We start from the raw sequence: 13244 nt of genomic DNA, 5'->3' as shown, positions 1-13244 counted from the left end.
GTGTGACAGCAATGATTTGTGCTCAAAAAGTTCAGTCTTCACACTAGTGAATAATCTGTGGAAATGAAGGCAATAGCTATAGATATCTTTATCTTCCATGCCTGATGTCACATGACTATAGTGAGACCCACTTGCAGAACGATGCACAAAGATGTGGATGTTTAAATGATACCCATCTTTCATGAGGCCAAGGTTGCTAACTGTTTTCTCATCGTACAGGGTACCAGCTTCAGTTCCCCCTTGTGATATGGCATAAGTTAACATGCTCAGACCTGCGTCTCTCTTTTTTCATTTTTCTGGGCTGGTTGAATGGGGTTTCCTTATCTTAAGGATTTTCCTTCCATTCTGCACCTCGTTTGTATCATTCTTGAACACACAGAATTTAATTAATCTGTACCTGAAGCTGACGTCCTAACACTTCTTTTCACTGCAGCATGTATCAACAGTAGCAAATGGCAGATATTTTGGGTATATTGAAGGTAACTCTATCAACATATGGTAGATAGCCAGGGTATGATGAAGATAGCTCTACTGGCATAGAATAGACATGTAGGGTACAATGAAGATAACTAGCAGGATACAGTAGATATCTAGGGGGTGATGTAGGCCACTCTTCTGGCATAGAGTAGGTATGTAGGGTATAAAGAAGGTAACTAGCAGCATACAATCGATATTCAGGGTATGATGTAGGTCACTCTACTGGAATGGAGTTTATATGTAGGGTACAATGAAGGTAACTAGCAGCATACAGTGGATATCTAGGGTACAATGAAGGTAACTAGCAGCACACAGATGGGTATCTAGGGTATGATGAGGGTAACTGCTCGCATAGAGTAGATATGTAGGGTATAATGAAGGTAACTTTACAGTAGATATTTAGGGTATGCTGAAGGTAACTCCACTGGCAAGTGGATGCCTAGGGTGTGATAGATGTAACTGCTGGCGTGCAGTAGATACCTCAGGTAAGATTAATGTCAAGGATGGCTTAAGGTATAGAGTAGGTATATGGGGTATTATGGTGACTCTGCTGGCATGCAGTGGACGCCCAGGGCTTGATGATGGTAGTGCTGGAGGCCCACAGTAAGTGGTCCGCTGTAGATATTTGTGCTGTGATGTATGTGATGCTGGGTTCCTGCGATAGATGTTTCAATTAAAGGAAAGGCTATGGGAGATGGCTGAGGCATGAAAGTGATGTCAGTCGTCTGCAGTGTACGAGTGGGTGTGATATAAAATTGGTGGCATAAAGCAGGACGTAACGTTAGGGATAATGTGAATGAATGCAGCGGTGGTGGCGACCAGCAGTATTTACTTGTTCTGCGATGGAAGTAACAGAAGAGGATTCAGGCAGTTCTCTGTTACAGAACACAGCTGTGGTGTGGTATCAAACACTAGTGACGCACCACGTGACAGGCATTACTGCTATATCTGAGGGACCTGCAGGGAATGGCTGCCTGCAGAGAGCTATCCCAAGCAATCGCACTGAGCAAATCATAAATCCTCACATTTGCGCTGAATAAAACTATCTGGAAAATTGGAATAAATTGTTTAAGTGAAATCTTGAAAAGTGCTGAGGCTATGCTTTGAAAATCAGAATGAAATCTGTTTACTTTGCTCTCCATTGCTCTTAACAAATGTTGGCCATTATATCTATCTAATTTTTCTTCATAGGCTTTCGATTTATGGTGATTACTGCGGCCAGATGGAGCATGCGCAGAAATGTTTGGACCGACTGATCGCGAATCGAGATGATGTTAGGCAAAAAGTAGAGGTAAACATAGAATGTGGAAATGGTTATTTCATCTACACTTAAAAAATGCCCAATTTTTTTTTTTATCGTTTTACTGCATTCCCATTTTATATATATATTTTATCTTTTTTCTTTTTAGTAGTATAAATTCTCTATCTTATCCACAAACAATTTACCGTCCTTCAGTAATTGGCCAGCGGATGCTGCTTTTTCCTGACCCTGATTTTGAGTTGCTTCTTCTGTTGCATTGTCTTGTGAGCAAAGATTCCCTTGTTATGTATCACTGCAAAATGCGCCCCATTGAATAAGAATTATATCATATTGATTGAGCTGTACAGGAAGAAGACAAAACACAACTCAATAAAGGAATTAAGTAGACCCGGGGAGGATTAACTGATGAAAGGCCTACATGCTGGATTGTGTGTGTATCGGCTCTCCCGCCCTCCTGCCACCCGCTCTATTGCAAGACCCATTCCTCCTTAATGGTGTTGAGCTTGTGGGACCCATTACTCTGTGGTAATGAAATAGTAACCGCAGGCTCGGTGATGGCAGGATCTGCTCTCTGTCTAATTTAATAGAGTTGAGTCTTTGTACGCTAGGGGTGCGCCGGGAGCCGCGGTGAGCTGAGGCCAGAAGAGAAGTACTGCTTTAAATTATTTAAAGGGACAATGGTGGCTTGCTGCCAGAGGGTTCTCGCTCACCGAGAGGAGGGGATTCTTGTAATCTGAAATCAGAAGTGTGCAAAATCAAACATCATCTTCACCAATATCTCCTGTCTGATTTTCTGCATGTCAGGACTGTCTTTGTTGTTCTAATTAGAAATGTGTGGTGCTGTGTTTCGCTTGACATATCTGCCTCCTCAACCTTCTTTCCTGCCCTTCTTCAGGAGTGTACGCTGAGAGTCCAAGACGGAAAATTCAAATTACAGGACTTGCTGGTGGTGCCAATGCAGAGAGTCCTAAAGTATCATCTCCTCTTAAAGGTAGGTGATACAGCCTTTCATTTTTTTTCAATTGTTATGATTATAGGCCATCTGTTTGTTGCATGCACCTCAAACTGAATTGTTTCTCAGCGCTTATAAAAAATACTTATTGAAACGAAGGTGAGCGATAAATTATTTTGAGTCCCTAGATGTATGAAGGACAGGATTTACCATGCTAGGGTTTGAAACTGAGTGCTTAAGATTTCATACAGATCACAACTGTTGATGCCAAACCACATGTGCTCCATCGGTCTGCTGTGTGGATCATTTCCAATCTCCTCTATTTCTCCCTGGCCAGATATGTCTGTACTCTCTGCTGTGGTTCTGTTAAAGCTCCTACGATGATCGTTTTTCTCTGTGATTTTTTTTTAAAGAACTCGGTTTCTTTTGAACTAATCTGGGCTCAAGCTGGTTGAAGGGTTCCTGGTTTCAAGATGTACTGAATTTGGGATGACCTCAATCACTAGTCTCACTCTGCTGTTTCCGTGCAATAGACCCCAGTACAAGGAAATAGTAAGAGGTTGTGGGCCACATGTTCTACTCCAATAATATTTGGTGGACACAGTTCTTTGACTACATGTGGAATGGAAGAGATTGACTCTAAGCAGGCAACCCTACAAAGCCACTCCCCCTGATGCTGGTTTGCCCTTTAATGCCCCAGGCTTTCCACTGGTCTCTACTCCTCTGTCTGTGTTGAAGGAGATCCCAGTGGTAATCACACCCACATACCACTAGGTACCTTTTTAGTGATCTCTTGTGGTAATTCTGATACCTTTATTCTACGCGTACTCATTCCATTCCTGTTTATTTCCCTTCACCTCTGACTTCGGCAGACATAGAATGAGACCAGACAAGCTTCTCACTGACTTTTTACTGAAGAGTATTTTGTCCGTGGGACATAAAGCGTTGAGGCAGTTATTATTGGAGGTGTGTGAGGCGTGTGTCCTGGTGCAAGGATACTTGTGCTTAGCTGGAGAAGTGACATATTATCTCCCCTCAGTACCTTGCTGCTGGTCAGCATTAAGGTTACCCTCCCTCATAGTGGGCAGCGAGCGCCGCCACCTACGAGCAACATACATGACCGCTTAGTGTTCCGCGGCTTAGGACGTGTTCTGCTGACTTCACACACAAACCTTTAAAATAAAGCTTAGGTTCTTGTTAGAAGACGAATATCCCTCTCAGGTGGGCTTCAAATGCAACCAAAGTACCCTATTTACTGCAGGGTATTAAATCTCCCTTTGACATACCTGATTAAACCATCTTTTGCAGTGGAGGTGAGGTTTCACAGATTGTTTCCAGTCAAACCGTGAAATATTCAATTAGGTATTTCACGCAGGAACACGATTTGAGCTTCAAATGTTATTGTTTTTTTTTATTAGATGTGTTGCCCTGGAGGAGTTTTGCACAATTCTGATAAGTGGTCTTTTAAGGCAGTGACGCTTGCTTTATGTAAATTGAACTCACTTGGAGAACAGTGTAAAAGAGTACGCAGATATTTGCATACATTGCCAAAGCTTCCTGCATTCACACATTTCTTGTGCAAGCTTCCATGCTCTCTGGAATTTTACGTACTTGTCCCTTTCTCAACATTGGCTTTCTCAAATGGCACCTCTCCCCTGATATAAATTCTTTGCAAGTTTAATCATTTTTTTCTGTGCCAAATTTCCAATTAGAAAAATAAGCATTTTAAAATCAATAGGTTTTGCCTATAGAAACCAATAGGCTTTGTCAATCCTTTATTCCCAGTGGATGGGCCTTCTACATTCGCAGAGAGGTGAAGCTGTGATCTTGAAATTAATTTTCTCAAAGTGAAAGAAAAATCATTCAGATATACATGTGCACGAATATCAGCAATCTTTGAATGTTTTCTTTCTTTTTTTTTTGCTTTAAGAAAACGCATTAGAAAATGGGCAACATGCAAGCGCGGACAAGTGCGGTAGCCATCTTTATTTACTTTATTATTTACTGAAGCAGCAAAAAAAGTGAATGCTGCTCACTTGTTTCCTTTCTAGCTAGTAGGACTGACGATGGTTCAACAAGTACTGACAGCAGCCTGACTGCTGGGAATGTTCTTGCATCCTGCATGGCAGGTCCATCCTGTCTTAGGCTACCCACTTTCTTTCTTGTTAGAGCTCTGTGGTTGTCTTTCCTACTGGTGCGAATGAGACCAGGTGTCATGTCTGTGTCTGGATGTGAATGTGACTTTCCTGTAAGCCTTCCAAGGTGCAACACCCTGGTGTGGAGTAATGACATGGGGGTCACGCCTATCACCTAGGATGACAGGAAGACTATGCCTGCCGAGTGCAAAGACTGAGCCCAGGAATACATAACCTTGCATGCACCAGGATGATTGGTTGTTCATCTCCAGTGGACTGGCTATGTACGGATGAGGAGAGCATGTTACATTAAGAGCATTATTGTGATCGTGAACATGTGGCAGAATCCTTTATGGGATGGGAAAGCATGATTTCCCTGGGACCTCTGCCGGAGAAGGAAAAGAACTCTCATGGACCTAAGGGCAGGGTGGGCTAGTGCTAGGCTGGATTGACCTCTGTCCGTGAGATCCCTCAAGGGACATTTAGTTCCTGGGCAATTTCTACATCTTATGGTGTGTGCATTAGGCAAAGAGGAGTCTGATGGAACCTGTATCCTTCAGTCTCCTTTCATGCAGTAAGCGAGTGATGTATGGTGGGTAACAAATAGATGGACTTCCAACTCAGGTGGGTGGAAAAGGGCACAGGTGAGATCCAACTCAATGTGTAGAGCAGGGGTCTTCAAACTGGGGGGGCTCAAGTGATCCTAGGGGTTGGGGGTGCCAGACTCTGGCCTAAAGTAGCATTACACAGATAACAGTCTTCTATTCTAAGCAGAAACATGCTATTGCATTTTTAAAAAGGTAACCGTACCCTCCTGCAATGTCTAAATATGTCTGGACATATTTAAACATTGCCATCTTTATAAAATGTTTGTGAAAAATTCTGAGGGGGGTGCAATAATTTTTACTTTTCAAATGGGGGGCACGGCATTAAAATGTTTGGAGACCACAGGTGTAGAGTATGGACCCAGATACACAGTCACCACAGTGACACATTGAATCATGCCAGCCAGGGATGTCAAGTCCTGCCTGACCCACAGAGTTGACCATCATCTGGGGATTTGTCTCGCACAGTGGGTCACATGACCCAATGTTCCCAGCAAGTTTGCTGAGGACACAAATGTGAAATTGAGAGAACCTCCTGTCTCCCTGCGTGTATGGGAGGTAAGAAGACCTCAAGGATCTGCTCGAAAATGTAGAAGTGCACATTTCTTACTGGAATGGCAGAATTTGATGAGAGTATTATGCGTTACTCTGTAGAGACTCAACCCTGCTAAGACCTAATGGGATTCACTGGTTGAATGTAACCTGTTATTTGTGTCCTTGCTTTCCTAATGGCCATGGAATCTCCTTTTTATGAAAATGTTTGGGTTAATTTCCTATGAGTCTGCAAGGTGATTTATTATTGGCCCCTGCTGTAGTCCAGCTGTAATAAATATACCAACAAGTACCATGGTAGTGAGACTTGCCGTGTGGCCCTTGCAAATTTGATCACGTCTCAGACGGTTATATAACCCGTGCTTTGGTTCCTTGCCATAGGAAGCATCCAGTTTGGTTGGCTCAAAGTTTGAGCAGTTAGTGCTCAATATTTCTCACCTGCAGAGTCACTCTGAGGTGCATCTTCTGAACCAACACTTCCAGTGGACTTGCGAGTACTGAGCCCCGGCTTTGCTATGGCCTATTACTGACTAACATGAAATCCCCACCATTTCAGGAGGGCGCTTCATGCTTTTCAGTTTTGATAATCCTTGGGTTTCTTTTTTGTTTGGTCCTTTGAAATGACCCTGGGTGGTTTAATGCTTTAAAGAAATGAATAGTATGCCTCCTCTTGTGGGGGCTACCACCAGCAAACATGCACCGCCTGGGAATGTGGGTGTATGCTAGTAAGAAGGAACCTAGGGTCATTTTATGACGTACTATAAGAATCTGGCCTATATCCTGACTTTTGCCTGCATCTACAGATTTCAAACACTTCAACTGTCCTAGATGGCAATAGTAAAATGAGTAGAAAAGGCTTTGATTTGACAAGTCTTATTCAGTGCATCATGAAAGGGGAGTAACATGGTAGTGGCCAGGGGTGTGGGTGTGACCAGGGTTCTTTTTTTCAGAAGGAAGTTTTTTTCGGGTTGAGGTTAAAACATATTTATAATTATCTGTTTTTTAGGCCCATTCTTAGGGCAGTGTACTTTTCCACCAATGTGCCAGTAAAAGTCATGTTTTTGAGATTGTTTTGTGACCTTATGGTTATTTTACAGCTCATTAAATTGTTAATTTATTGAAATTGAGTAAGTGTATTTTTGGTATTTAAAAATCTAACTAAGTTTGGGAAAATGAAACAATCAGCAGCTCTAACTCGCATAGCCTACTGAATGTTTTCAAGGAGTGAGGTCAGCAGTCTGCCCACGTGGCACTGATATCACTTCAGATGTTATCCATGGCCTCTTTTGTATTGTCTAATGCAAAGGTAGTTAACCTGTAGTCTGTGGATCCCTGGGGTCCCCAAGGCCTACTCAGGGAGTCTGTGACAGCATTTTCGAATGTTAAATAATATTAGCAAATTAATAAACGACGTATGCATAAAACAGCAGCATGTAAAATAGAAGATGTTTAAATCCTTAGTAAATGTGAAGGAATTTGAGTTTAAAAATTAAGTTGGTATCCTTAGCTTGATCCGTGGGTACAGCAAACAGAATTTAGTATTGAGGATTGGTCACCTCAAGTGAAGCATCGGTATGTGCTGACAAAAAAAAAAAACATTAGGCATTAGAAGCAACAAAGATGATGTGACTTGCTGGAGTCATATTGCTTCGTCTTTTAGAAATAAAGCCACATTTTGGAAAAACCCCAATCTTCAAATTAAAATTACATTATGACTTTTGTGTGCTTTTATTTGTGTATGAAATAGAATGTCTTAATTTGTCTGATGTATACTTGTTTCTGTATTTTTTTTATGTATTGTTTTGCGGTTCAAATCCTAGAAATTGCTTAGTCCGGGGTCCCTGGCCTCCATTGGTGATTCATTGGGGGGTCCACTGAAGTCAAAAGATAAGAACCGCTAGTCTGGTGTGACCTCATCAATTGCAAGAGCCAAAAGCTTGTTGAGTTGCCTGGGCTGAGGTAAATGTTTTGAAAAAGGGGATAGCTTTAAGAATTATTAGTGGGGCCTCATAAGGAAAATTTTATCTAGCTATAAAGGACTCGTCCAAAGTATTGGACCCATCTCTGGAGACCTTGTAGGAAGTTGGCTCTGTATGTGCTATTTCAAAGTAAGGAATAGCATGCACAGAGTCCAAGGGTTCCCCTTAGAGGTAAAATAGTGGTAAAAAGAGATAATACTAATGCTCTATTTTGTGGTAGTGTGGTCGAGCAGTAGGCTTATCCAAGGAGTAGTGTTAAGCACTTGTTGTACATACACATAGACAATAAATGAGGTACACACACTCAGAGACAAATCCAGCCAATAGGTTTTTATATAGAAAAATATCTTTTCTTAGTTTATTTTAAGAACCACAGGTTCAAATTCTACATGTAATATCTAATTCGAAAGGTATTGCAGGTAAGTACTTTAGGAACTTCAAATCATAAAAATTGCATGTATACTTTTCAAGTTATTCCCAAATAGCTGTTTTAAAGGTGGACACTTAGTGCAATTTTCACAGTTCCTGGGGGAGGTAAGTTTTGGTTAGTTTTACCAGGTAAGTAGGACACTTACAGGGTTCAGTTCTTGGTCCAAGGTAGCCCACCGTTGGGGGTTCAGAGCAACCCCAAAGTCACCACACCAGCAGCTCAGGGCCGGTCAGGTGCAGAGTTCAAAGTGGTGCCCAAAACACATAGGCTAGAATGGAGAGAAGGGGGTGCCCCGGTTCCGGTCTGCTTGCAGGTAAGTACCCGCGTTTTCGGAGGGCAGACCAGGGGGGTTTTGTAGGGCACCGGGGGGGACACAAGCCCACACAGAAATTTCACCCTCAGCAGCGCGGGGGCGGCCGGGTGCAGTGTAGAAACAAGCGTCGGGTTTGTAATGGAAGTCAATGGGAGATCTCGGGATCTCTTCAGCGCTGCAGGCAGGCAAGGGGGGGGTTCCTCGGGGAAACCTCCACTTGGTCAAGGGAGAGGGACTCCTGGGGGTCACTCCTCCAGTGAAAGTCCGGTCCTTCAGGTCCTGGGGGCTGCGGGTGCAGGGTCTCTCCCAGGTGTCGGGACATAGGATTCAAAGAGTCGCGGTCAGGGGAAGCCTCGGGATTCCCTCTGCAGGCGGCGCTGTGGGGGCTCAGGGGGGACAGGTTTTGGTACTCACAGTATCAGAGTAGTCCTGGGGTCCCTCCTGAGGTGTTGGATCGCCACCAGCCGAGTCGGGGTCGCCGGGTGCAGTGTTGCAAGTCTCACGCTTCTTGCGGGGAGCTTGCAGGGTTCTTTAAAGTTGCTGGAAACAAAGTTGCAGCTTTTCTTGGAGCAGGTCCGCTGTCCTCGGGAGTTTCTTGTCTTTTCGAAGCAGGGGCAGTCCTCAGAGGATGTCGAGGTCGCTGGTCCCTTTGGAAGGCGTCGCTGGAGCAGGATCTTTGGAAGGCAGGAGACAGGCCGGTGAGTTTCTGGAGCCAAGGCAGTTGTCGTCTTCTGGTCTTCCGCTGCAGGGGTTTTCAGCTGGGCAGTCCTTCTTCTTGTAGTTGCAGGAATCTAATTTTCTAGGGTTCAGGGTAGCCCTTAAATACTAAATTTATGGGCGTGTTTAGGTCTGGGGGGTTAGTAGCCAATGGCTACTAGTCCTGAGGGTGGGTACACCCTCTTTGTGCCTCCTCCCAAGGGGAGGGGGTCACAATCCTAACCCTATTGGGGGAATCCTCCATCTGCAAGATGGAGGATTTCTAAAAGTTAGAGTCACTTCAGCTCAGGACACCTTAGGGGCTGTCCTGACTGGCCAGTGACTCCTCCTTGTTTTTCTCATTATTTTCTCCGGCCTTGCCGCCAAAAGTGGGGCCTGGCCGGAGGGGGCGGGCAACTCCACTAGCTGGAGTGTCCTGCTGGGTTGGCACAAAGGAGGTGAGCCTTTGAGGCTCACCGCCAGGTGTGACAATTCCTGCCTGGGGGAGGTGTTAGCATCTCCACCCAGTGCAGGCTTTGTTACTGGCCTCAGAGTGACAAAGGCACTCTCCCCATGGGGCCAGCAACATGTCTCGGTTTGTGGCAGGCTGCTAAAACTAGTCAGCCTACACAGATAGTCGGTTAAGTTTCAGGGGGCACCTCTAAGGTGCCCTCTGTGGTGTATTTTACAATAAAATGTACACTGGCATCAGTGTGCATTTATTGTGCTGAGAAGTTTGATACCAAACTTCCCAGTTTTCAGTGTAGCCATTATGGTGCTGTGGAGTTCGTGCTTGACAAACTCCCAGACCATATACTCTTATGGCTACCCTGCACTTACAATGTCTAAGGTTTTGTTTAGACACTGTAGGGGTACCATGCTCATGCACTGGTACCCTCACCTATGGTATAGTGCACCCTGCCTTAGGGCTGTAAGGCCTGCTAGAGGGGTGTCTTACCTATACTGCATAGGCAGTGAGAGGCTGGCATGGCACCCTGAGGGGAGTGCCATGTCGACTTACTCGTTTTGTCCTCACTAGCACACACAAGCTGGCAAGCAGGGTGTCTGTGCTGAGTGAGAGGTCTCCAGGGTGGCATAAGACCTGCTGCAGCCCTTAGAGACCTTCCTTGGCATCAGGGCCCTTGGTACTAGAAGTACCAGTTACAAGGGACTTATCTGAATGCCAGGGTGTGCCAATTGTGGATACAATGGTACATTTTAGGTGAAGGAACACTGGTGCTGGGGCCTGGTTAGCAGGGTCCCAGCACACTTCTCAGTCAAGTCAGCATCAGTATCAGGCAAAAAGTGGGGGGGTAACTGCAACAGGGAGCCATTTCTTTACACAAGCCCCCCCCAGCCCACAGGCCAGGAGACTCAGCCAACGCTGGAAGAGTCTTCCTAGTCTGTCAGGCGAGGAAGAGTAGAGGAAATGGCTGGTTTGTTGCAGGGCCTACTCTGCCTTACATCCTCCTGTTCAGGTCATTCCCTCTGGGGAACTGACCCACTTCCACAGTGATAGGACCTAGTCTGAACTGCCTCTTGTCTGTGCTTTTTATGTCTTCACCCATTCTCTCTATTTTGAGGTCAGAGGTATCCACCTCTGCTAATCTTATCTTAGCCAGGGTCACCCCTAGCTTACCCAAAGAGGTTACCCAGAGCTGGAGTAACCCCACCATGACCAACAGGGTCAGGGGGCCTAACTTGTTATTTGGCATGGGGTCAGACCACCATGCCAAGGATAGTGCAGCCATAAAGGCTAACACCCAGCAGAGGCCACTGACAGCTGTCAGTGCCCAGAACCACACCTTTAGCTCTTCACCTAAAAGGGAAGGGGCTAAGTTACAGGCTTCTTTGGGTTCAGGTTGCCTGTCTGCTGTATTAGAGTGGGGGGTTACCACATCTTGTAGTAAACACCCTTCTTCCACTCTTTCTTCTGTTAGCTGAGGAGCCACCCACTCAGGTTTAACAGTTGCCTGACTAGCCAGGACTTCTTGTGGGTCAGGTTGGACTTTATCAGGGCCATTTTTGGAGTTCTCCCCTACTGGAGCAGAATCTCCTTGGCTTGCTGTAACCTTGGCTAAAGGTTGTCCACCCTTCCTACTCTGTTTTCTTTTCTTCTTCTTCTGGGGCCTGCTTGCATTTACTGCAGAGGCAGGACTTCCAGAATCCTTGGGAGAGGACTGGCACTGGACCAGTTCCTCTCTTGAGCTCTGACTAACCTCTGGGTAGTCATTTCCAAGGAGACAATCAAGGGGGAGGTCTGTACTGACTACTACCCTTCTCCAGCTAAGAGTGCCACCCACTTCTATGGGCACTAAAGCCACAGGCCTCTTAGTGACCCTGTCTAGGCTAACTCTTACCCTGGCAGTCTCACCTGGGATGTACTGGTTTGAGAGCACCAGCCTGTCATGCACAATAGTGTGACTGGCACAAGTGTCTCTCAGGGCAGTGGTTGGGATTCCATTCACCAGTAGGTGGTGGAAGTGTCTGCTTCCCTCTGGAATCTCCAACTCACCTGTTGGGCCCTGTTTCCAGTTGAAGGCTAGGAAGACCTCCTCATCTGAGGAGTCATCTCCCATGGCTACACTGGTTACCCCTGGAATCTTGTTCTGGGGTTTGTTTTTGGGACAAGAAGTGTCCTTGGTGTGGTGCCCAGACTGTTTACAGTTGTGGCACCATGCCTTAGTGGCATCCCAGTTCTTACCCTGGTACCCACCTTTGTTTTGGGTTGTGTCTTGGGGCCCACCCACCTGTTCTGGTTTTTGGGGGCCTACAGAGGACTCTTTTTCTTTGTTTCTAGTGTCACCCACTTTCTCCTGGGGAGTTTTTGTAACCCCTTTCTTTTGGTCACCCCCAGTGGAAGTTTTGGTTACCCTAGTCTTGACCCAGTGGTCTGCCTTCTTTCCCAATTCTTGGGGAGAAATTGGACCTAGGTCTACCAGATACTGATGCAACTTTTCATTGAAGCAGTTACTTAAAATGTGTTCTTTCATAAACAAATTCTAAAGCCCAACATAGTCACACACTTCATTTCCAGTTAACCAACCATCTAGTGTTTTTACTGAGTAGTCTACAAAATCAACCCAGGTCTGGCTCGAGGATTTTTGAGCCCCCCTGAATCTAATTCTATACTCCTCAGTGGAGAATCCAAAGCCCTCAATCAGGGTACCCTTCATGAGGTCATAAGATTCTGCATCTTTTCCAGAGAGTGTGAGGAGTCTATCCCTACACTTTCCAGTGAACATTTCCCAAAGGAGAGCACCCCAGTGAGATCTGTTTACTTTTCTGGTTACACAAGCCCTCTCAAAAGCTGTGAACCATTTGGTGATGTCATCACCATCTTCATATTTTGTTACAATCCCTTTGGGGATTTTTAGGATATCAGGAGAATCTCTGACCCTATTTAAGTTGCTGCCACCATCGATGGGACCTAGGCCCATCTCTTTTCTTTCCCTTTCTATGGCTAGGAGCTGCTTTTCCAAAGCCAATCTTTTGACCATCCTGGCTAACAGGGGGTCATCTTCACTGGAGTTATCCTCAGTGATTTCAGAGGTGTTGGTCTCTCCTGTGAGGGAACCAGCATCTCTGACTATTATTTTTGGAGTCAGGGTTTGAGGGACCCTGTTCTCCCTAGATAGGATTGGTAGGGGGGAATTGTCCTCCAAGTCACTATCCTCTTCCTCTGAGTTGCCACCCTCAGAGGGGTTGGCCTTTTCAAACTCTGCCAAAAGCTCCTGGAGCTGTATTTTGGTAGGTTTGGGGCCCATTGTTATTTTCTTTAGTTTACAGAGTGACCTTAGCTCTCTCATCTGTAGATGGAGGTAAGGTGTGGTGTCGAGTTCCA

The 13244-nt window shown here is 45.3% G+C and overlaps 1 protein-coding gene across 2 annotated transcripts in view; it reads left to right on the top strand.

Annotated features, from left to right (window-relative positions):
- The window catches only part of VAV2 (vav guanine nucleotide exchange factor 2), a 708430-nt gene that overhangs the window by 572376 nt on the left and 122810 nt on the right, over positions 1-13244 (top strand). For both annotated transcript variants that reach the window (XM_069241562.1, XM_069241561.1), the window contains exons 9-10: positions 1669-1768; positions 2634-2729. In XM_069241562.1, coding sequence (XP_069097663.1) covers positions 1669-1768; positions 2634-2729 — 196 coding nt within the window. The remainder of the gene's footprint in view (positions 1-1668; positions 1769-2633; positions 2730-13244) is intronic.

This window comes from Pleurodeles waltl, chromosome 6, assembly GCF_031143425.1.
Source record: "Pleurodeles waltl isolate 20211129_DDA chromosome 6, aPleWal1.hap1.20221129, whole genome shotgun sequence".
Classification (NCBI taxonomy): Eukaryota; Metazoa; Chordata; class Amphibia; order Caudata; family Salamandridae; genus Pleurodeles; species Pleurodeles waltl.
The sequence above is the reverse complement of the archived record's forward strand: the minus strand, read 5'-3'. Positions and strand labels throughout refer to the sequence as shown.